This window comes from Pholcus phalangioides, unplaced genomic scaffold, assembly GCF_987345545.1.
Source record: "Pholcus phalangioides strain wild (caught in Gottingen) unplaced genomic scaffold, Ppha-v1.0 ptg000013l_1, whole genome shotgun sequence".
Taxonomy (NCBI): domain Eukaryota; kingdom Metazoa; phylum Arthropoda; class Arachnida; order Araneae; family Pholcidae; genus Pholcus; species Pholcus phalangioides.
This window is the reverse complement of record NW_028301606.1, coordinates 22276470-22300930: the sequence shown is the minus strand read 5'-3', so window position 1 is coordinate 22300930 and position 24461 is coordinate 22276470. Positions and strand designations below refer to the sequence as shown.

Below are 24461 nucleotides of genomic sequence, written 5' to 3'. Positions count from 1 at the left end.
CCATCGGTCCGCCGAGATTGTTTTATTGTTTTCACCGTTCCGCAGGAGTAAAATAAGTTAAAGAACACTGACTTAGAGCATAGAATTTCAAATTCATATACTTCCCGAAGAACTTTGGGGTTCCGTGGGATTTTTTTTATTTTTTTGAATCCCACAGTATCAAAGTTAAATTTTATACAACCGCAATTTCTCTCTCTCTCTCTCTCTCTTGGCGGTTTAATAAAAATATCTACATTGTAGAAATATCCATGTTCTTTTTTGGTTCCAGGACCTCTCGTAACCTTCGAAGATTCCAAACAAACTAAAACTTTGGGAATCTATGAGTTAGACGTGAGTACGTTAAACTATTTCAGATATTTCATTTGTTCTCGAGTCCAGGAAGATTGAGAAACGCTGCTATAGATTATGGGTGCGCAACTATCGAACTTGCGGGACAATTTTCTTCTTACTTAATTACTTTCATATTCGATTGCTTTTAACATAAAAACACACGCTAAATTAGTTAGTCAAGTAGCAAATATGGATAAAAAAACAATAATGAAATCAATTTAAACGAACTTTTTTGAATTTGCATAGTTTTATGCATAATTGACGAATGAATTTACGTACTTTACGTCCTGTTATCGTATTTCAAAATAAATGTTTCGTTAAACATTGCTTTACGGACCATATTATCTCGCATGGGCAAGAAATTGTGCACCTACGTTACGCTAAACACTCTACTTGTCCTATAACATTGCTGACGTGACAAGTGTTCATAGACGCGAGTGTCGATGAAACGCTGTATTGAAAGCTATTCAATATCGTGTCTTTACCTTTCCTTTCGAAAAGACGCATATGTTATATTTTAGTCTTCTTGGAGCTTTTCATAATTTTTTTCAAAGCGTTTCTATCTTTCCAGTGAGCACATGCTATCTGAATTTTCTGTAAGAAATTCTGTAGATGTACTTAAATTTTCCGTCTCTTTATTTTATATGGCCCGTTCTAACACAAACACTTTTCTTTCATTTTAATTCTTCTATATCTACGGGTATCAATCATTACGAACAGATTTCTGGTTTTGTCAATTGGATCGAAAGTAATCGATATTCACTAAAAAATTCATATATTAAAAACAACAAAAATATTTTCATTTGTAATGTTCACTTTAGGGGTATACGTATGGTCAGTGAAAAAAGAAATAATGCAAAAAATTCATTAACTGATGTTGTTAGATGTATGTAAAGTTGTGTTAATTTCTTCAGTGTGTTTACTCCTTTATTACGTATCTTGTCTTATTTTAGCACTCTATGGCATGGATCCCACATCTTTCAGTGGGGCCCCTAAGATGGGATCATTGGCGGGTCCCTTTGACCAGATTTTTCACGGATCCCCGTTCCCGTCTATAGTGAACTTATAGAGCAAAAGTACAAAAAAAAAATAAAAAAATAAAAAATGAAAAGAATCGTTCCGGCTTGACTGGAGGCCCTGTCATTCCCCCCCCCCTTTGGGGGGGGGCATGCTCTATACAGGTGTTCTTAACTTTTTTAGTTGCGACCCAAAATGAATAACAAGATCAATTTGACGGCCCATAGGACTGAATGTTTTTCCATATTTAGTTAAACCAATGACGCAATGAGTGCCTTTACACCTGCTACTGTAAGTGAATTTGTACAGCTCATCTAGGAAGCCCCTGCGAATCAAGTTTGGATCGTGACCCATAGATCCCTGGCTGTCAGTGGATTTGAACGGCATATCTCGGAAGCTCCTGCGACCTAAATTTTTGTTGTAACCCAGGTTAAGAACCCCTGCTCTACGGGGATATCCAGTCGTATTCGAAATGAATTTCGTCCATTTTATGTCAGATAAGGTGAGGCTATACTGTAAGAAAATTACTCATAGTCAAACATTGGAAGAGAAGTTTCTCGAGAGGGCTGTCGCCGGACCGAGTCAATTTTTTCCATCAACTGGCTCAACGGTAATGGTTGGCATCATCATCACACAGGTGGAGGGGAGTTCGCATTACTGTTGGACACCTGATGATGCTGACAACTAGGGTTGAGGAATCGTTAAGAAGAAAATATAACTCGGTGGTTTTATTTTTTTTTCAATTGACGACGAATTCCGAAATTCTCGTAAGTTGCATGTGCTATCATTCATTCAAATATTAGTTGAAGGAAGAGTATGTTTTTGGGAATTCGTTCCGGATCTTCGATCATCAGGCTCACGATTTAATTAATGACTACCGCGAGACTAAATTAATGGGTTTATATTCGATAAAGATTTTTATTTTTTATTTTAGATAAGAATCATTTAGTTTACCACGTCCTGAGATAACGTTTCTAACAATGCTGACTCAGCATATGCCAACTTAGAAACGTCAGCAGTGCTTATGGAAACGGATCTGCTGGTCTCAGCAGTTTGAAATAATTCTATCGGCTGATAACCACTGGGACGAAACCCTGCCCTTGATTTTCAAATAAGAAAAACTATTTGATGGGTTGTTTTCATGCACTCGATAATTAAATACAAAGATAACATTTACATAAGAATTTTATAAACTTGTTTTCTTAAACATAACATTTGATTGGGTAAACGTACATGAAGCTTATATATTCGGCTATATTTCCAGAGTACTGATTAAAAATACGGTAATCATTTATGCAAGTAGAGCAGGGTTCTTCAATCCATGGTTCTCCGAACTTTTTGCAGTGGCCAGCCAACCATTTCCAGAAAATGGCTACATTGCATAGAAAAACGATTAAATTAGAAAAAAAATCGTTTAAGAGCTCTGGCCATTGAAATCTGTACTACTAAACCAGACATGCACCTCGTCCATATTCCTCTGCGGAACTTCTAACGAATTGGCACATGTTGGAATGTGTGTGTGTGTATGCATAGCGAACCTCCCATGAAGTTTGTTTCTATGTAATGTTTGTTATGTGCTGCCATCTGCAATGAATTTTTTAAACTACGGGTTTTTTCTCAACTCTTAGTGAGTGAAGTGTAATGAATGAATAGTTGTAACGTTGTAGGCCTGTTGCTCTCTCCGGTGAGACTTTTTAACGGGGAGATCGTTCGCATTCGCGCCTCGAAGTTGGGAACCCCAGAAAACCAACTTCAGCCGACCACCACTGCGGCGTCGGTGGAATCTGTACTGCTGTATTTAAAACTGTGAGTTGCTTTCCAAATTCAATGGTAATGTCGCGCATGGGCCGTCATAATGAATTCCAGGGCACGGAGGCAAAACAGTTTTTGAGGCCGATGCTTTCATATAGGTTACAAATTTCGAAAGACCGAATTCGGCATCCAAAAGGTAAACATAATTACAGAATTTACAGAAATGCTGAAAAACGCCTTAATGAAAGAAATAATTTCATATTTATTGGAAAAAGTAATTATTTCATATTTATTGGAAAAAGTAATTATTTCATATTTATTGGAAAAAGTAATTATTTCATATTTATTGGAAAAAGTAATTATTTCATATTTATTGGAAAAAGTAATTATTTCATATTTATTGGAAAAAGTAATTATTTCATATTTATTGGAAAAAGTAATTATTTCATATTTATTGGAAAAAGTAATTATTTCATAATTGACGGAAATCTATAATTAATGAAAAATTAACTACAGAATTACTGAAAGAAATAATTTCAGAACTATTGAGAGTAATTTCAGAATTGTTGAGAGTAATAATTCATGAAAAAATTAAGAATTTTTGAAAGAAATAATTTCATAATTATAAAAATTTAAAATTAACGAAAACGTAATTTCAGAATTATAGGGAAATTTTCAGATTCAATAAAAGAAATAATTAATTAAAAATAATCAATTCATGAATTAATTAATTATGAAAGGAAGTTATTTGAGAATAAATGAAAATGCAAAAAAATTCGATACGTTTATATGCGGATGAGCCATAGGAGGTTAAAAAAGTGATCTCAGACTGGAGTGAGGATTTGCTGTTTCTTGCGCACAGCAATTTATCCAATGATTCAAGTGGGCATGTAACGTCATCTAAGTATGGATTCGGCTCCTAGAATTTGTTTTGTTTCTCCTCAAATTTATCTGGCACCTGATTCTATTCTAATCAATTCCAGGTGATTCTAGCTGTCACTATATTAATGCAGTAGTACGAACAAGACTTCTTCCAATATGGCAAAACAGTCGATCATGACATGCGTCAAAATGGCCGTGAAAACTGTGTCGGAAAATTTCTGTATAAATATCAACTCAATTCATTTGATATACCCTGTATCCATATCTCTTAAACCAGGGGTGCACAATCTTTTCAGTTCGCGGGTCAAAAATGCGGTGTTTCTATCGCTCGCTGTGCCCATAAACTTGATACAGAATAGCCAAATGGCTCGTGTTTTACGGGATATACCAGTAATTTTGACCACCCCACTTCTTCTTAATAAAACGTCCCGTTTCTTTCCCCCCCCCCCACCGCCCCATTTTCAACAAGTTTAATTTTATAAATTAAGAATTAAGATTATTTTCATGACTCATAAATCATGACTCTAAAATTATCTCATAATTAATTTAAATCATATAAAAACGAATCCATCTCCCATATTTCTCAAACACGTACGGTCTATTACATTTTCACTTGCAGCACCCATCATTTTCAACAATTGGCAATTTTTTAGCAATTTTACGATAATTGGCAACTTTACTTGTCTTTGACGAAAATTGTTTTGGCTCTAAGTGTCAACTTTACTTGTCTCACGCTCGAAATTTTTTTTTGGCTGTAATTGACAACTTTACATGCCTTGTAAACTTTTCTGCCGATATCACGTATTTTTATGAAACAAATATGGTCATTCAAAGCAGGGCCGTAACTAGGGAGGAGGGGCAAAGGTGACTGCCCCGGGTGGCAAAATTTAGGGGGGGGCGGAAATTTTACAAAGAAAACAGCCATAAAATTGTCGAATTTAAAAGTTGTGGGGGGGAGGCGGCGGCAAAATCATGTTTGGCCCGGCAGCAAAAATCCTAATTACGGCCCTGAGTCCAGGTATTTAGCGTATTGTGTTCATAGATACTTTTCTACTGGAGCAACTTTCTAGGGCCGGATGGAACCCCTTGACAGAACGCATTTGGCCAATCAGCCAGAGGGTATGTTGCATTCCCTGTCTTAAACTTTCTACTTTATTATAATCATGTATGGAACCTTCTCTTTTAGAATCTGTCACATTTCCCGAAAGCTTTGATTCGATGGTAATCCGTTCAGAAGAACGTAGGGCTTCTTCCTGAAATAATTTGTTGTGATTCGGCAAGCAAATACATACAGAGTCTAAATCGAAGGGAATGTTTTCCTGAACCCGTATTCGTCATCAGGCTCTTCGCGGCCTGAGACACGCCATTCCCTCTCGAGCGACCGAGATATATTACGCCTTTCTCTCTGGTCAGAAAACAACGAATACAGATTACTTCTCTGCTTCGGCCTGTTTCTGACCGACCTGTCCTCGCGGAATTTCCTTAGACACCTGCCTCTCTTGATGATAGCGTTATTGCTGCTGTTTTCTGTACTGTCCGAAGGCTGACTGGCGAGGGAAGAGTCTGACAGGCTGCTCGACCTGCTGCTGCTACTGCTGCATTGTTGCTGCTGCTGTTGATGATAGTCATCCATCTTGTGGTGGTGGAACATACACGTCGGCCTAGCTGGCAGAGGAGGTGGAATTTCGACGGCACAACAACTACCTGGATCACTTCCACCTTTTTTGTTCTTGACGAAATCGTACGCGATTTCTTCGTAGACGTGGTAGTCGGCGGCCGACGTGTACGGGCAGTTGCTTTCTGCGAATCGACCGCTTCGTTCTTTCGAATTGTTTGTCGCTCCTCTGTACGTCGTTGTCGTCGTCGTCGCTGCTTCGAGTTCGGATTTGTTTTTATCGTCGGAGTGACTATGAGTCCGTTGGCACAGTTGCGTAGTAGCTTCTTTGGTAGGTTTGACGACGGAGTCAGACTGCATCTTCTTCAGCTGGATGTCTTCTATAATCTCTATCATGCATCTGGCGACTTCTGTGAACCTGCACTTTGCCGAAGCCAAAGATCTCATCGCCGAAGTGTCTTTGGCAGTGGTTGGGGCTGGGCAGGATCCCTGAGTACCTTGGTCATCGATAGCTTCCCCTTCACGTGTCGTCTCCTCGATTTCGTTAGTCGTTGTCGTTTTCGAGGTGTCCGAGCTTTTCGTTCCTGTAACATATAGAAAAATAAGCTTCGTGATACATATCATCTATTCGTTTCTATCATATCTTGTTAATTTTTTTTTAACCACTTCACGTACAAGGTTTTGGCAAGAAATTTAGATTAATTCTGTTTGATGAATCGGCGGTAAATCTAGTAACCTTGTCCTAACCTGATTGCACGTTAGAAAAAGGAAGAGGGGGAAAGAAACAAATTTAAATTAAAAAAGTCTAATATATAACAGTTTCTTTTTTAGTCCTCTTTTCACTCTCACCCTACGTATTCTTTTTCGCTCTTACATGTATATAGTGGAAAGATACATTACATGTATGGGGGAAAAATAATTAACAGGAGTGTAGAAAGGAGGGAATGAAAAATCAACTTCTGCAGATAATAGGGTCACTATAAAGCTACACGTTGGTGAAGAGAGACGAAAGAAACACAGACAACCACTGGTCTTAAACGTCAACTGTCTCTTGCGGGAATCGAACTCTGGTCCCCTTACATTCCTCACAAGTGGACTATCCTTATGACACGTATCGATTCATTAGAAACTATGCAGAGGAATGTATACGAGATGTATGCACGGTTTAGTAACAGTAATCACGTCGAGTCCATATTATCCTCAAAGTCACACTGGATAAATGCATAAACCTCTCACTGACATTGATGAGTTACTTCGCCTACTTAAAAGCCTTCTATTTTCTACAGAAAAACTTTGATTTTCACTTTTATAAAAAGTTGTGAAAAGTTATATAAAAGTTGTTTTTTTATAAAAGGCGCGAAGAACGCCTACTTCACAAAAAAAGATAAGACACTTAATAGAAGGGGTTTAGTGATTTTTTCTATGTCAGTTAAAGGGAAATCCTGAACTGGAACTGTGAGAGGAAGATTCTGTTGAGAGCGACTAAAGACCTCATAATCCGAGAAAATAAATGCAGTCAGACCCACTTGATCGGGTAACAGATAAACACGGATATCCCACTTTTATACGGATTAAATCCTCTGGAACTGAAATTCCTCCCATGGAGACAATGTTAGACTCCCCGGTGGTTTAATATGGAATAATTAAAAAAAAAACTTTTCCCCACAATTTTCCAAATCAAACGACAAATGTAAATATATTTATGTTAACCACTATGCATATATGTAATATTTAATTTAATTTATATATAATATAAATTACGTGAAAGAAAGCTAGTGAAAAGACTAAATTTGAGTTTCTGCTACAAATTGAAAGTTTTGGGTGCAATTATAAAACCTCTGAAATTGAAATTCCCAAAAAAGTATGGAGTGTGAGCATTTCTCAAGCTTAGGTGCTGAGAATTAAGAAAAATTTGGATGAAATTTCAAAGCATGATCATAAAAACGGAAGAGAAAAATCTAATTTACACACTGTCGACCAATCTGTATTACAATAGTTTCATGCTGAAAAAGCAAAAAAATAAAAAAATAAATAAAAAATAAATAAATAGATAAATAAAAATAAATAAATGTATATTAATCAATGGCGCTATGATTAGGCACAAATCAAAGCAGAGGAAATCGACAAAGATTTTCCAAAACTATGGAAATTTTTCTGTTTCAAGAGAATAGTTACACAATGGCAGCAAAGGAACCCTCTAATTTTTTTTCAGTTTTAGATACTACAAACTATACAAGCCATTTCACAAATTATACTGACGGTGTGAAACGGCAATTGAATTGTTTCCCCCTCATAATTCGAATATTCCGTTTATTCGGGTATTATGTGATTTAACCGCTGATATGCGTTTGAGCGAGGCCGACACACTGTATATAAATGGGAACATATTTTCTTTAGCGTTATTCCCATAAGAATGCATGTATACAACCTGTTCTCTCAAGTATCTTCTCCATAAATGTACAGTTAATTTTTCTCATTTTTCTTGAACTCTCTTTCAGAAAAGATTTCTCCTTGTACGTATATACCCCGAACACATATGCATGTATACATTTCTTTAGTTCCGTCGTTTAAAAAGAAAAAAACAAAAATCTCGGGAAATGTCACGCAATAATTGTAGAAAAAAAATAAATAAATGAAAACTTGCGAAACGTCCTATTTTGAAAGGAATGTGTTCGTGGAGGAATTCGAACCACGTCCGGAGAGGAAAAAGGAAACACAAAGTGCGAATAATATACCCATGCCATATAACTGACTATCAGTTTTCGTTAGGGTTTGGTACCGCCTCCTTCTTGGCTTCCGAATTGTTTTGCGATTCATGGCAAGATGATGATGAAGTGGACCAAATAATGGGGCGAAAAATATCCAGGTAGTATATATATATATATATATATATATGCGTTCTTCTTGTGGAAATGACGTTAAAGAAAAGATGTTCTCTCTCTCTCTCCCATTTTTGTTTTTATACTGCTAGTAAATAGTATATGATGAGTCAAAAAAAAGGTCATTTCTTGTGGTACGCTGTACGTTCCTCTAGCCATATTGAGGCGACCTTCGACAGGGCACGTACTCCTCAATTAGGAGGGAATGCCGTTTCACAGAAGATGTACTAAACAGTTCTTCATTTTTATTTGTGATTATTTTTTTGTCTTTTTACTTTTTTTTTTGCTCCCTTGCTACCTTTAAACCGGCTCCATCACCCCATATTTTTACGCCCTTCTCACTGTCCATCGCAACTGGTCTTCCTCTTATTCATCATCATTATTATTACTACTACTTTTCATTATTCTTACGTATCTTCTCAAGCTCTGATCTGATTACAGGTAAAAAAAAAAAAAAATCAATGGTTCCTTGTGACCTTAATAATGTTCTCTGACTTCATTATTACATTAGGCTTTTGTATAATTGCACTTTTTTTTTTCCGTGCATTTTCGACGAGGAATGACCTGTAAGTTTGACCTGATCTCCTTGGTCCTTCATAAAGTATAGGTTTGTGAAAGGATACGTGTGGTTACATATTTTTTCTTGGCTTGGAAACTGTTCCTTTTACCTCTACCGCAGTGTTCTACAAGTCCGCTGGTCCACGGACCGGTGCCCGTCCGTGAGAATTTTCTGCCAGTCCGCAAAACATTTTGACCAATTCATAGAGCCGCTATATAATTTTAGATTTATTCAAATATCATACCGTCTCTATGCATTCCTTTTTATTTTTATCTCAGCCGTCAGCAGGCGAATGAATTATTTCTCATATTTATCTTTTTTGCTAGTACGTACTCAAATTACTTCTCCTATTTTATATTTTTTTTGCCTATGCGCATGTTATTTCTCTCACTTATTAATTTTTTGCTAGCCCACAAATTGTTTAACCTATTCATTTTTTACCGATCTGTAAATTGTTTCTTCCATTTATTACTGGCTTCATTTATTTACTTTTTGCCAAACCTGAAATTACTTTCCCACATTTTTCAAATTTTTTGCGGGCTCACAAATTTTTTCTTCTACTTATTTATTATTTATTCTATTTATTCAATTTTCGCAAGCCCGAAAATATTATTTCTTCTATTTATTTTATTTTTATTTTTTCCCGGTCAACAAATTATTTCTTCCATTTTTCAATTTACCTTATTCTACCCTCCTACTTATTAATTATTTCTCCTACACATTTTAATTATTTCTACTATATATTTATTTATTTTTTTCCGGTTCTCGAATTATTTCTCCCATTTCCTCCTGGTCACAGATGTAAAAAATTTGAAGAACACACCGCACATTGAAAATAATACATCTTACATGCCGTCAATATTATATCGCCTATAAAATCCAAATTCGCTTTAAACTTTTTACCGGCTCAACAAAAATCACTAAATTTATAATTTTGGATTCCCAGTGCACTGGGAATATGTAAAGTGTCGCGGCCATTTAAGTGATATGCAAATGTGACAAGGACTACTTAATTAAAGTAAGAATGTGCCCCGGTTCACTGAAGTAAGTATCTGGAAATGCATCGCGGGTGACTTAAGTCAGCAATGCGCAGATTTTTTTAGGATATCGCCAAAAAAATTAAAAATTGGCGTTCCAATATAATTATTAAACAACCCCTATTTATTATAAAACATTTCCATGATATTATTTTAAAATCTGCGGCCGGCCGGATAGAACCATTAATTGAGCCACACCTGGACCACGGGCCGTAGTTTGCCATCACTGACTTAAGTGACGTTGTAATGTGCCGCATTTTTACAAAATTATGTTTGAGGCCGCCTGCTATGGGTTGAGCATGTATGGTATAATTCATTGTTTTCTCATTTTCTCATCAATGCTCACGGGCCCTTGAAATCTCTCTCCAAGCAGCCCCCTCCTCTCAGGTAAAGAACCCCAGGGCTAACAAATGAGAGGTTTTCTCCATGCACCTTCGTATGTTCTTAACCCATTCTTGACAGCTTCTCAAATTCATGACCGAATTGCCCACTTTTTTTACATATGATAACTGGTTACTTAAATAACATATTTGAGAAGTTTAAAAGAATTGGATATCAATTTAGCATGTTTTTCTTTGTAATTAATCTACATTTACAATCAATAAACTTTTAATTAATATAAATGAATTAACTTGATTTAATTAAAATAAATAGTGTTTATGATATTGGGAAACCTCATGTATCATGGCATTCATGTGACAAAAGCAATTTGAGAAAAAAATATTTTTTTTATTTTTAAAAAATTTATTTCTGTTCATGGTCATGAAAAGAAAAAGTTCAAGATCAAAAATCAGAATAAAGTTTCCAAAAATCTCATTTTTGAAAAGCCATAAAAAAATTAAATTTCTTTGTGAACAAATTTCAAAAAATAGCGCCACTCATTAAGCCTTTTAATTTCCAAAAAAATTCTAATATTTTCCTACTAGGCAAAAAACATCGCCATGTAGTATTTCCATCCCGATGTGAAATTTCATTCAGAAATAATAAAATCTTGAAAATTTGGTTCTTCAACCCTCTCGGCGGCACTGACGAGATATATCGCCTTTTTAAAAGTCTTTCATTTTAGCAATATGAATTTCATACCAAAATTTGAATAAAAACTAATTTAAAAAAAATTTAAACCAAGTTCTACGCAAATGAAACGCCAATTTAACACTCCGAGTGAGAATTTTCGTACGCACCGACAAAACTGAACATCACCTAGTCGCATCGAATGGGAAAGAGTATAGGAGTTGTGTGCAGTATATTTTGGTTCATGTTAAAAATAAAATCTCTTTTAGAGCCCCCTCGCCACCGAGAAATTCGATATGTACTGTGGCTATGTAAGCCATTCCTTCAATTAGAGTTCTCGTGAGGAGCTGTGTCATTAAAGGTACAACCGATGCATGTCCTCCCCGAAAAAAGAAACACAAGTCGGATTTTTCTAGTCAAAGGAAAAATTTTAAGTGGTCTGTGCTTGTTATAGTTTCCTGTTTCGGCATCCTTTCACACAGGAAACGGATGTACATAATAAGACACTACCATAAGGTTAGAAAAGTATGGGTTATTATTAGGTATCATAATTTTCTGTGTATACTCATATATGCATATTTTCCTACTCGGCAAAAAATATCATCGTTTAGTCCACAGTAGCGTTTCCATCCGTATGCGAAACTTCATTCATAAATAATGAAATCTTGAGGATTCGGTTCTTTGTCCAGTTTTTTCAACACTCTCAGCAGCATTGACGAGATATTTCGCCTTTTTAAAAGTCTTTTATTTTAGCAATAACAATCCCAGATATTTTGTAAAGCCGATTTCTCAGTGGACTTTTCCCTATACCACTTACGGGTTTTGCTTAAAAAATACGGGGGTTTAATGATTTCTGGTGGTTAAAGATTAAAGTAAAAATGTCTTTTTTCCTTCACATCTATGTGTTTATTTATTCCTTTTTCCAGCAGGTTCACAGTAAAAAAAAAATTATACATATAAAACGCAGCGGCATATGATCCGCATTAGAAAATTACATGTTTTCGATCCTTCTCTCGATATTTTACTGCACATGGCAGGATTTACTGCCCTTGTATAAATCTGGGTTCCATTTCACGATTCTAAATATCTCAGTATAAGCTGCTGGCCCACTGGCTTCGTGAAGTTTCAATTCGGCCCACAATGTCGGAAAGGTTGCAGGCCCTTGATATGAATGGATAATATACTACGGTTAATTTCTGTATATTACACAAAATGTGTAGTATGATAAACTCCTTTGTAGGGCAATTTTATTTCTTCATTTATTGATCATAAATTTTTTGCCAACTCTGGAATTTTGAAAATTTTCATCAATTCTGGAATCTTTTCTTTCATAAGTTCTGGAATCTTTTCTTTCATAAGTTCTGGAATCTTTTCTTTCATAAGTTCTGGAATCTTTTCTTTCAATTCTGAATCAATTCTGAATTTTTGTTTTCATCAATTCTGGGATTTTTCTTGCATGAATTATAAATTACCACTAATATGGATTTTTTTTCATTAATTCTGAATTTTCTCAGTTATAGAATTTTTTCTTTCATCAATTCTAGAATCTTTTCTTTCATTTTTTTTTAAGTGGATATTTCTCAACATTCCTATACATTCTGAAACAATATATGAATCTATGGATGCGCCGATTCCTCTCCCCATAAAATATATAAAACGGGAGTTGAGGAGCCCTGAAATTATTAATTAAGAAGCCTCAGTCCTCCAAAGGGTGTCGTTCTCGTGTTGCGTAATGATGAGGAAACCTCTCGATCTCGATATAACGATAACCCCTCCACAATATTTTTTCATTGGTCCACTGAATATAGTTTCTATCGAGATTTCACAGCATTAAAAAGAAATATTATGTCATGAATAACCATAACACGAATGCTCGAGGAAGGTGAAATTCTTTAAATGCTTCGTATACCAGATTTGGAGCTACTGAAACGAGTCAGTGTCCGTCACCTTCTGCTCCAAAAAATTAACGTGTCCATCCGTCACGATACACGATGGTCAAGTAAGTATTCAGTGGGGATAAAAAAGAACTCGAGGGCATGGAGATGGCATTAAATGGCTTCGCGTTTCCTTATCTAACCCCGAGGACATCTAAGTTATAACATGTCGATATCCATCGTGCGAGAGGGAGAGTGTCGGTCGGTGTTCATGCATTTCATTGACATCCGGACACCAAAGTTATTCAGTGTGACCCCGAACGTAATTATTAATGATGTTTGTTAATTGTCGTTATAGTTCATTCGTGGTAGGAATGCGTCTTCTCAACCATCCCTCGAAGGTCAAAATAAATAAGAGGGCGCCCTCCCTCTTTACATTTTCGACGAACAAACGCATTCCACTCTAATTAAAGCATTGGTTTTCATTGGCACAACATACAATGGAGCGAACGCATTCCGATGCAGCGGCGTAACACGTCTCGCGCAACCCCTGGCAGTGAATAGAAATTACTAGAGCAGTTTTTTTTTTCTTTTGTATATCCTTCCCCCTTTTAAACAGAAGCGAGAGGTTTCAAGCTTATTATTATAATTATCGCAATAATAATGATAATGGTCATTAAAATATTAAGATAGAAAATGCACAAACAATAATTACTGATTCTTTCGACGTGCTAGAGACGCGGGAGTTGCGTTTGTTTGTATTTGTGTACGAGCTGCTGCATGAAACGTTTTATTCTCCCTTTGGTTGAATCTTTACACCGGAAATTCTTGAACATTTTTACGTTTTTAGGCATTCTTGGAAACGAGATTAGAATTTTTTAAATTTTGCGGTACCCTGGCAGATTTCTATGTACTTCAGAAGAGGTTACTTCCAATTAAAAAATTAGTTTTGAATACCGTCATCCATCATCCTAGACGCTGTTCAAGTGAGAAAAAAAAAGGCTCTCTCTCCCCCTCCTATATTTTTATAGAATTTACATTTTCCTGGGTTTCTCGGGTCCTATAAATTAATTGTTTTCAAAACCAGAGTTGTCTTGGAGTCCCGGGGGGTGGGGGGAAAGCACAGGCGAAAATCATGTGCAAGGGTAGCCACGACTGGTGATTAAGGGTAGCCACGACTGGTGATTAAGGGAGTACACAGAAAGATCTGAAAAAAATAGTTTCCAAGTGAAGTGTGGTGAGAAGGAATGAGACTAGTACTTTCAGAATCCAGCACAGCTGCCTACATAACCCGGACCATCTTAACGAATAGGCCAAAATATTAATGACATATGAGTCTCGTGTCCATAGGAGGCTTACGTGATGAGATCTGGTGCTATGTTCTTCGCGAGTAAGTAATCAAATACGTAAACACTGCTAAGTATGTGAAGGGAGTACCCCCCCCCCCCGCACCTCCATTATTATAGAATGGTGAAAAGAAACGCTGAAAAATGTCCGTACCAAAAAATTAACTCACAACTAGATGAAAATGTCACAAAAATCAATTAAAATCTCAAATGGATGAAATTTTTTTTAACTAACGTAAGAAAATAATTCCAGAAGTAATGAAAATTTGAAATGAAATAAAATAATTCCAGAAGTAGTGAACACTAGAAATTAATGAAATAATTCCAGAAAAATAATGAAAATTTCGATTAATAGAAGAAATAATTTGAACACTAATGAAAATTCAGAAATTGACAAAAAAATAATTGAATGAGAGAAATAATCCCAAAATTAATGAGAGAAATCATTCTGGAATTGATGACTATTCAGGATTTTTGAAAGAATTTCAAAAGCAGTGAAAGCCTTCAATAATTTGAGTGCGCCTGTTTAATTCTGGGCCCCATTGACAGACACCACGATAAAACATGAAAACTCCCCCGACGGGAGCCTCCGCTATTAATTTTATACCAGGCCCCGGGTCTATTGAAGGCGATTCCTGTGTTTATGTGTTCGCAATTGTTGCAGATCTGTGTCTGAGAACAATGCCGGCCACGACCTTCACTGTGGAGGATGTTTAGTCACAAAAACCTCTCCATGGGACTTGCGAGCCCAAACATTCGATAATCATTGACCACCCTCACCTGCTTAAAGAGAGAGTAGAGCAGTTTCCCGTATGTAAGTAAAATTTTAAAGTTCAAAATAATAATCAACACAATTCTTCAACCTTACGAGAGATAGAAAGATATAAAAAAATTGATCATGGCAATGACAACACTTTCCAAGTTCAAGGAATCGAGGAATTCGTCTGTATTTATCTCTGCGTGCCTAGTTTTTAGCATAACATTCTGGTCTGTCTAAATAGGGCCTTCGAAATTCTGACTGAGGCCGATGACTCCTCCAAAGTAAATATTTGCTGAACGTCTGTAAACAATACCGAGCTCGGCCAGAGACTAAAAAAGGAAAAACTAAAAAAAAAAAAATTTAGCCTGTAAGAGAGAGATATAGAGTATGTGTCTTTTCCTTTCCTCCACCCCACAAAAAAGTACCTAGTCCATATCAGACAGACTGCTGTTCTAATGGCATAGAATTACCCCACTGAGTGCTAGTTCTGGTTAAGGGAAGTTAGGGCCAAAGGCTATCGAACCGTATACTTGAAAGAAGAGAGCCGTGTGTGTGTAAGTATGAACAAGAAAGTAAACGAGAAGTTTTAAACCAAAAATAACAAAAATTCATTTTAATGATGTTTTTACTCGGAACCAAATGAACCTGGATAATAATTCCACTGAAAAATATTTGGTCCCCAAAAAAATGAACATCAACGATAGGATTAGCCCAACACCAACGTGGTTTATGGTGTTTTTCATATAACTGTGTATGTGTGTGTAATGTGTTGTTTTTTAAAGATAAGTAAAGATAATAAAAATAATTTTTATTTTTTCACACATAACAAATGGAAAAACGCAAAAATCCATTATAGTGGAGATAAACTTCGTAGCATGGGATGTTATTTCAAGCACAAATATGTCGCATATAGTTATCAATTCCTACCGCGTAATTTTTTTCAGAATATTTCCGAGTGTTATTGTAACACCTAGAAAAACACCAACAAAAAAGGCAAATCCAAGGAAAATGCAGGAAAAATTTTATATTTCCCTTGTATTTGCCTTTTTAATTGGGGATTTTTCTGAGTATTATTGGGCAAAATTTACCTGCTTTTTCGTGCTATTGAAACACCCGCTTATACAGGTCCGTTGCCACAAATTTCGTTCGGGGCGGGGGGGACCAAAGTGATAAAGCAATAGATTTGGCCATATTTTTCCCTTTTTCGGTCATTTTGAGGGGGGGGGCGAACCACACCCCGAAGTCCCCTCCCCCCCTCCCCGCTACTGCCTTGCGCTTATGTCTCTTCGTTGACACAGAGCGGCCGACCGTGTTCGGGTTAGGAGGATGTTGTTAGATAGGATCATTTGCATAGCTTTACTAATTTGAGTTGGCAACCCAGTCGAAATGAGTGTGCGTATAGAAGGTACTGCATTAATCATGTGGTGACTTCACTTGAGCATTCCTCTTTTCATATTTAACAGCTCTGGCCGGTATCCTCTGGTATGACCTGAAGAAGAGGATTTTTTCAATGCTCAATGATTTCCTAGGTATCATAGAGACTACTTCTTAACCGTACATACACTTTGTACAAATTCCTCTACAGAATTTTCAACGAATTTGTACATCCCTGAATGTGCGTGCACGTGTTGTGATCCTAACGAGAGGTTTGTTTCTGCTTAATGCTTTTTATGTGTAGTGCTGCCATCTGCCATCAATTTTTCTAGCTACGAGTGAAGTGTAATGATTTAATAATTGCACCGTTGTAGGTTTGTTGCTGTCTGTGGCGAGACTTTTTAACGGGGAGATCGGCTCGCATTTGCGCCTCGAAGTTGTACCATTGGCATTAGCGCCCAAATTTTACGCATGTGGTAATTAAATTAGGGTCTGAGGAAAAACACATAATTTTTTTTAAAACTACGTTAGATGCCAACACCGAAAAAAAAAGGTCGCTAACACTCGTAAAAGACGGAAAAAGGCTGTTCTTATCTTCTAACACAAATTTGGTTCACACCTGAACTGTTTTTCACTTTGTTAAGCCCTTGATAAGTTTGAATGGGTGATAAAAAACTTTTCCACATAGCTTGCAGTTCAAGAAATGGGACATTCAGTAAAAGTAGTTTTCTTGGAGTATTTATGTGTGTCTGTATTGCCCGTCTTACGTATTGTGTCAAATACCTATACGTATGTACCTCATAATTTCATAACCATTTAAAGTTACCCATTTTTTATTTGAAATCGGTAGAGAGATATATATATATATAGAGGTTCTCCTAGAACCCTTCCCTTAAAATGAGGTGAGATAGTACAATTTTTCCGATGGAACTTGGAGCCACAAATGCCTTTTTATATCGTTCGTTGACATGAAATTTAAGCCACTGCCTCCAAAAAGAGAGAGAGAAAAAAAACGTAAAATAAGTATAGAAGAGAGGTACTATATACATCGTCCCTAAAAGAGGTCCTATAGTAACCCTAAGAGTGGGGAAGGTTGCCATATTTTGGCAACTTCCGAAGAGAGGTGACTCACGTACTCCTCGAATAAGTGGATTGTGACTCTTCTTTTGCAAAAATTGTTTGTCTTGACGTGTATTATCACTTTTTCCATTTTAGAGGTCGATTCCTGGGACACCCTGAATTAATAGGCATTATCAAAGATAGTATTACTTATTAGCATGAAATGTCAATGTATTAGGGAATGTAGTTACAGCTCAAAACAAGGGCGTAAGGTTATTGGGAAAGGGTGCCATAGGTATTATGGAGATAACGGCAAATATATTAGGGAAGTTGAACCTATGGGTCCAATACAAGTTTGTCTATGTGTTTCAGTGAAATATATTTCAATTCATGCACAGAAAATAGGGGGAAGCAATAGAAACTGACCTTTGAGTTTCCGAACTTTGGCGATACTCGGCTTGCCACTCCTGTACTTTTCTTCGATCATGGTGACGTAACTACACGGAAAGTCGTTGACGCTCTCCAAGTCATAGAATTCAGCCCTGCCATACAACAGAGAATCAATCTCTTCTTCGAGAGTGCAATCGGCGTTCCCAGATTGTAGTTTCGACCTCAGGTTCTCGCACAGGGGATCCTTGAGTATTGACTTTGATTGCGACCTAACGCTCGGGGAAGGGGGCTCTTTCTCTTTTTTCTTGGAAGCAGTATTGCTTGCCGGAAGGTTCGTACTCGCACCGTTTTCTGAATCGCTTCTGTTCTTGCCATTATCACTGTTCAAATTAGATACCTTTACGTCCGTATCGAACCTGACAGTTTTCTGATACGTATAGACATTGGAAGACGGGGATTGCGGCGAAGATGACTTGTGGTTCTTGTCCAACGTTGCGCTTGAACCTGCTCTCATGCAATCTTTCGATTTTTTCAGCTGGAGGTAGGATCCTTTCCTGCTTAACTTTGCCGAATCTTTCATTGACCCTTCGATATCCTTCTCGGAGGAAGTCAGCGAACTGGAGGCCTCACATTTCTGTATAGCACTCAAGAGCGACTGTCTCAAGTACATAAGGTGATCTAAATTCACCTCGTATAGATTTGACTCTTGCCTTCTAATACTATGTTTACGTGGGAGGGTGGATGATGCTGGCCTGGAAGATGGAGAGTTTTTACCTGATGTGGAAGTTTTGCTTTTTTCGCCATCGCCATCAACTGCATTGGAGGTCTGAAGCTCGTAGCTGGAGTACGAATTGCTAGATTCGGTTTGTCTGCTGGGTGAATTCGGACTGTATACTGATGGATCCGGCATCTCCGGAGTCGGACAGAAGCTTTTGTATCCGCTGTCGATCGAATTGGAGCCAGCGTAACCGATCGATTCCCCATCGCCATGCCGGTGATGGTGGTCAGGATTCTCCGGCTTCCTATCTTTCTTCTCTGCAGAATCACAACTTTCACCGTAGACACTGTCGTCGCCGGGACCAGCCAGGTCACAGTAATCATCCGAATCATCACACGGATCGTACGTAAGGGAGCTGATGGTTTCCAGCAACGGGTTCGTCGGATGATCGACGGCGGACATGTTGCTATCCCCAGTCTTTCCACCACAGGATGAGTCCAGTTTCTCAGTAGAATGGTTCCGCTGGTAGTATAATTTACTCCGCTTCAACCCTTTCCTCGTGAATGCTGGCGACGCTCCGCAAGGCGCATAGTGAGAGTATATCGCTTCACTGTCCCGCTGTTTGTCCTCCAGAGTCACCGGAATCTTTGCCAGTGGTCCGTCCCCTTTTTGGCTACATTCTCGGACATCACTGTAGGACGGAACATGATGGCCAACCACTTCCTCAAAGACGGCGTACATCAGTATTCACTCCAAGCGATTAAGTTCATCCCATTAGAAAATATTTTCTGTAAACAAAAACAAGAATCTATTAATAACGGTGGAGAATAAAGCACACTTAAAAGAAGGCAAATACAGCCAAACTCAGTTATAACGACACCTTGGCTATAGCGTCATTAATTGGTGGTCTGGAACGATTCCGATAGAGAATAATTTTGATGAATCTTGTTTATAACGTCTACGAAAATACCACAAAAAAAGTTCGGATATAACGACACATTTTGTTGGTCGCTTTTGCTTTCGATTTCGTGGCGTTCTCCCAGGAAATTCCAGTCCAGAATATTAAGAGAATGAACGTTTGTTGTTGTATTAAAACCTGACATTGAAAAAATATATATATTATTACTTTTTTTACGTTTCAACTTGTTCATTAAAATTACCCGTGTACGGGACCTTCCCATATTTGCTAAGCATTTTAAACTTTTCACTTTTTTTGTAAAAACATCCCTCCTTTCCAACCGAGCTTAGGCCTACTTCAATTCATAAAATTCACTAAAATCAGGAATGAAAAGATACAGTGAAACCAAACCACAACGATACAATGATAAATCCCTCTACAACGGTATTTTTTCTAAGTCTTGTTCAAAACTGTCTATACTCTAATGTTTAAACTGCTGCTTCTAGAAATAACGATAATCCCTCTACAACGATATATTTTCCTGGCTCTGCAGAGTACCGTTAGATCGAGGTATTACTGTGTAATTTGCATAATTTATGAATTATGATAGTTATAACGATAAATATTCATTTCACATATTTGAAATGTTCACCTTTTTCAACGTAAAATACATTTTAAATCACTGCAGGCTTGATGTAGCACTTTATTGTTCACAAGGGTTTACAATACGCAGTAATAGACAATTTTGTCGATTTTTTTGGTCATAATTATCAATGTCCCGCTTTTATGATCCAATTTCCTGTATTTTGCTCGATCAATCATGGTCACCCCTAATCGGAAAAAATCAACAACATACGTAATATTTGATTGCATCGGATTGTATTTTCCGCCGAAAAGATGTCTTACTAACGTCAACCTTGGTGATGGAGACAAATTTTCGCAGAATCATCAATGTCATTATACGACAAACTTGGTAACGACATCGTAAATTCTACGAAAATTTGTCGTTATATTTGAGGTGTCGTTACTACCGGGGCTGACTTTTCAAGGCCTTTTAAACTTGAAATATATAATGAGATTGAATCTCAAGTAATATGCATGAAAACAGTAACACCCTCCATATTTTAGCGAGAAAAATACGGACAGCGGGATCATCTCGGGATATTGCCATTTCACCAAAAATGTTGCCAATTGGCATAGAAATCGTTGAATATTGTGCATAAATAGCCTTGTGCGGAAAATAAAGTGCTGCATCGTGATTTTAGAGAAGAAAAATGTATTTCATGAAAAAAATTTCATGAAAAAAATCATGAAAAATATGTGAGATAAATATTTACAATTACATTCTTTATGATATAATTTGTAAATTATGTAAATTATCTCTCTCTCTGATTTTAGTGCAAAGATTTGAATTGAAGTAAGTTTCATTGAAGAGATCAGGAGATTTTTATTAAAAATTTGAAAATTACGTGAAAATACGGGAATGTATATGGTTAATGTCATTAAGCAAATCATAGCGTCAAACATGTAATAATTAATAAATTTTTTTTGTCAGGTATCTTGATATAATAGAATATTAGACAAACATTCCCTCATTGTGATGAGTTCTAAGAAATTTTTAGAAAAACGCTATAAAAACAGAAGCGAAAGATTCTAAAAATGTCGTTATATGCGAGGTCGTTGCTCTTCCATCGACGTTATAAGCATGGTTGATAAACATTATTCTCTAGGCAGTCCGTGACGATGGCATAGGTGGTCCGGAGACAGACTTAATAAAATTATTCACACGCTGAAACTGATGATAACATCCATATGAGCTCCAATAAAATTATACCTTCTCATGCTTAGGTTCACAATACATCATCGAGGAGAATGCAGGAAATCGCGATCCTAAATACGGAATATTACTAAATTTTGCCAAAAATTGATATTTATTGCTTTAAGTGCAACTTTGCTAATTATTGCTAAAATTGCCGAAGAATGTGGAAATAAAGGGCTGCCACAAATCCCACTAAACAAAAATGTTTTTCACGAAGAAAATATTCAGGTGATCTGATGACCACATACATATTTCACTGAGAATAATAGAATTCGGTAAACTGGGATCTCAAATAATTATAATCGGTTAAGTACTGAACGCCGGCAATTGTCATCAAAAGCATTGTCAGGAACAATCGGCAATCATAATTAAAAATGCTGAAAAAATTGCTCAAACATGTGAGATGAATATTTATAACTTTTACCATACTTATAATATAATTTATATTATGAAGACGCTGTGTATACACGACTTGAAACATCTCAAATTCGAATAATTATCGTTGAAAAAACGATACAAATGTATTTGTATTTTACCGGTCCTTTGTTTTAAGAAAAGTTGAGAAACCCTGCTCTATGGGAAATAAGTCGGAGCCACCAATTATTGACGTTATAGCAGAGCTGTCATTATAACCGAGTTGTATATTCGTTCCGAATGTATATTCGTGAATTTAAAAAAATATCTTACGCTGCTATCGTACCTTATTGGGTAAAAGCAGGGTAGAAAATGCAAAATATTGCGCACAAAATTATTTTTTTAAATAAATTTATATTAAAAAGTTGACGACGTCAGATAGCCATAAAGAAATGATAAAAGAGGAGGAAGGGTTAAAAAAAACGTATAAGGACGATGTGTTTCTCGAATGCCAGCACGTTATTCCCATCGCTGCCCTCACCTCGGCCGAAACCCACGCTTCCAAAACGAACGCTGTCAGAGCAGCAGCAGCATAATTACATAGGAGGAGGACCCGGAGCATTTAAAGCATCTATTAATCTCCATAGGATTTCACTATGTATACACAAGTTGAACGAGTGGGTTATAAAAAAAAGTGTGCGTGTGTGCTGCTTGATGGCGCCTGTTTAAGAATCTTAATATGAGGGGCCCCACGGACACCACCCACCATTAGCTTCGTACAGCATCATCGTCATCTATCTGCCCATGAACCCGAAAACCCACGCGCTAAGATCTTCCTTGCAAAGTAGTAACTCATATTCGTCATGTCCTAATGCAAGACGGACACGTCGTTGTCGTCTCTTCTACCTTTTTTCTTTTTTTTTGTTTGATAGACAGACTTGTAAACCCGGATTTAAGCACGTTTCTTGTTTGGGGAAAAATCTTGACCGAAAACTCATTCCATGATATTTCAAGTTTACATGTTATAGTTTACTATAAAGTGTAATAACTGTAATATAACTTTACTATAACACGTGTAAGGCCGGGATTACACTATAAAAGTTTCAGAAAAGTTATTTTTGGACTAATGCTACCACAATAACCTTATTAGATGTTTTTTTTTTTAAAGTTTTGTAAAAGATCTTTTATCAAACTTTTATTGTGTAATTCCGTCTTTACAATGATTTTTAAACTTCTGTCAAAGGCCATTCCGTTAAACTAGCTTTCATTTATGCGCGTCCTCCTTGCCCTAGCGCTCATTTACTCGTACCTTCCTTGCCCCGATGATCACTCATACGATTATCATTACTTGTCTTAGTAATCATTTACTCGAAACTTTATTGCCTCCGTATCACTTATTCAAAGACTCCTCGCCTTAGCCATCACATTATCTGAAACCTCTGAGGCGTCTTTGATCTGTTATCACCTATCCGAGGTTCCCTTGTCTTTGCGATCACCTATCCGAGGTTTCCTTGTCGTTGCGATAACCTATCCGAAGCTTTTTTGTCCTGCGATCACTAATCCAAAGCTTCCTTTCCCCCCTTTTGATCACTTATCCGAGAATCTTTTACCCTGGTGATCATTTATTCCTTGTCCTTTGCTTCCTTGTCCTTGCAATCATTTATCTGAGGTATTCTTACCCCTGTGATAATGTATCCGAAACGTTCTTGCCCTAGAAATTACTTATCTGAGGCTTCTTTGTTTTTGAGATAACTTATTTGCAGCTTATTTCCACCCTTTGTGATCACTTCTCCGGGAATCTCTTACCTGTGGGGATCATTTATCCAAGGCTTCCTTGTCCTTGCGGTCACTTATCCGGAATATTCTTACCTCTATGATTACGTATTCGAAGCATCCTTTCCCTTCCATCATTTATCCGAGGCTTCCTTCCCCATGTGATCACTTACCCACAGATTCCTTCCCCCCCCCCCATGTGATCACTTATTCACAGATTCCTTCCCCCCATGTGATCATTTATCCGAGGCTCCCTTGCCTTAGCAATCAGTCATACATTCGTCCCTTGCCCTAGTGATAATCTAACCAGAGTTCCTTCACCTTAGTGGTCATTTATCTATATCTTCCTCATCTTAATAACGATTATATGTCTCCGACAATCTTATAGCAATAGCAGTTGTGCAAATAGATGAGTAAAGCTTGATTCTAAATAATGTATAAACACACACCGGTGTCCGCTGCTCTGCGCGATACTCCTGACAGCCGCGACCTACACTTTGAGGACAACTGTCAGTACTATGACCTGAAATAACACGTACAGATCTGATTCAATATCATACAATATCAAACTCAGTAATAACGATCTTCGTTGAAACGATATCTTGGTTATAACGGTAATAATTGGTGTCCCCTCGTCGCCCCCCCCCTTGTCATCAAAAGTCAACAAATCCGAAACCCCGCCTCGATGCTCACGTAATACTTGAATGACCCCTAACGTGTAGTATTCAGATTTGTCATTCGTATTTCAAGGGGTCTCTATTAAAATAAAAAATTAACTTCTTATACAGTTCTCGTGTGCATCAAAACCCTGTTAGAAAGTTGTTGCTCTATCTCTCTTGATGCCTAAACAAAAAAAAATATTTTTTCTCAGTGCAATATTCACTGAGATAGTCGAATTCCAAAAACGGAGCGAATTTTTGGAAAAAAAACAGTTCTAAATGTGGGTAAAACGGTTTTCCCGCATTTAGAGCTGTCCCCCGAAATTCCTCCATTTTTCGAATTCAAATATCTCAA

The 24461-nt window shown here is 37.1% G+C and overlaps 1 protein-coding gene across 1 annotated transcript in view; it reads right to left on the bottom strand.

Moving 5' to 3' along the window:
• Nucleotides 1–3537: 3537 nt before the first annotated feature.
• Nucleotides 3538–24461, bottom strand: part of LOC149078779 (uncharacterized) — a 46605-nt gene continuing 25681 nt past the window's right edge. Inside the window, exons 2-3 of the mRNA XM_089240886.1 lie at nt 17922–19391; nt 3538–6180 (exon numbers count right to left, since the gene is read on the bottom strand). Of these exons, the coding sequence (XP_089097012.1) occupies nt 5279–6180; nt 17922–19344 (2325 nt within the window). The 5' untranslated portion in view covers nt 19345–19391 and the 3' untranslated portion in view covers nt 3538–5278. The remainder of the gene's footprint in view (nt 6181–17921; nt 19392–24461) is intronic.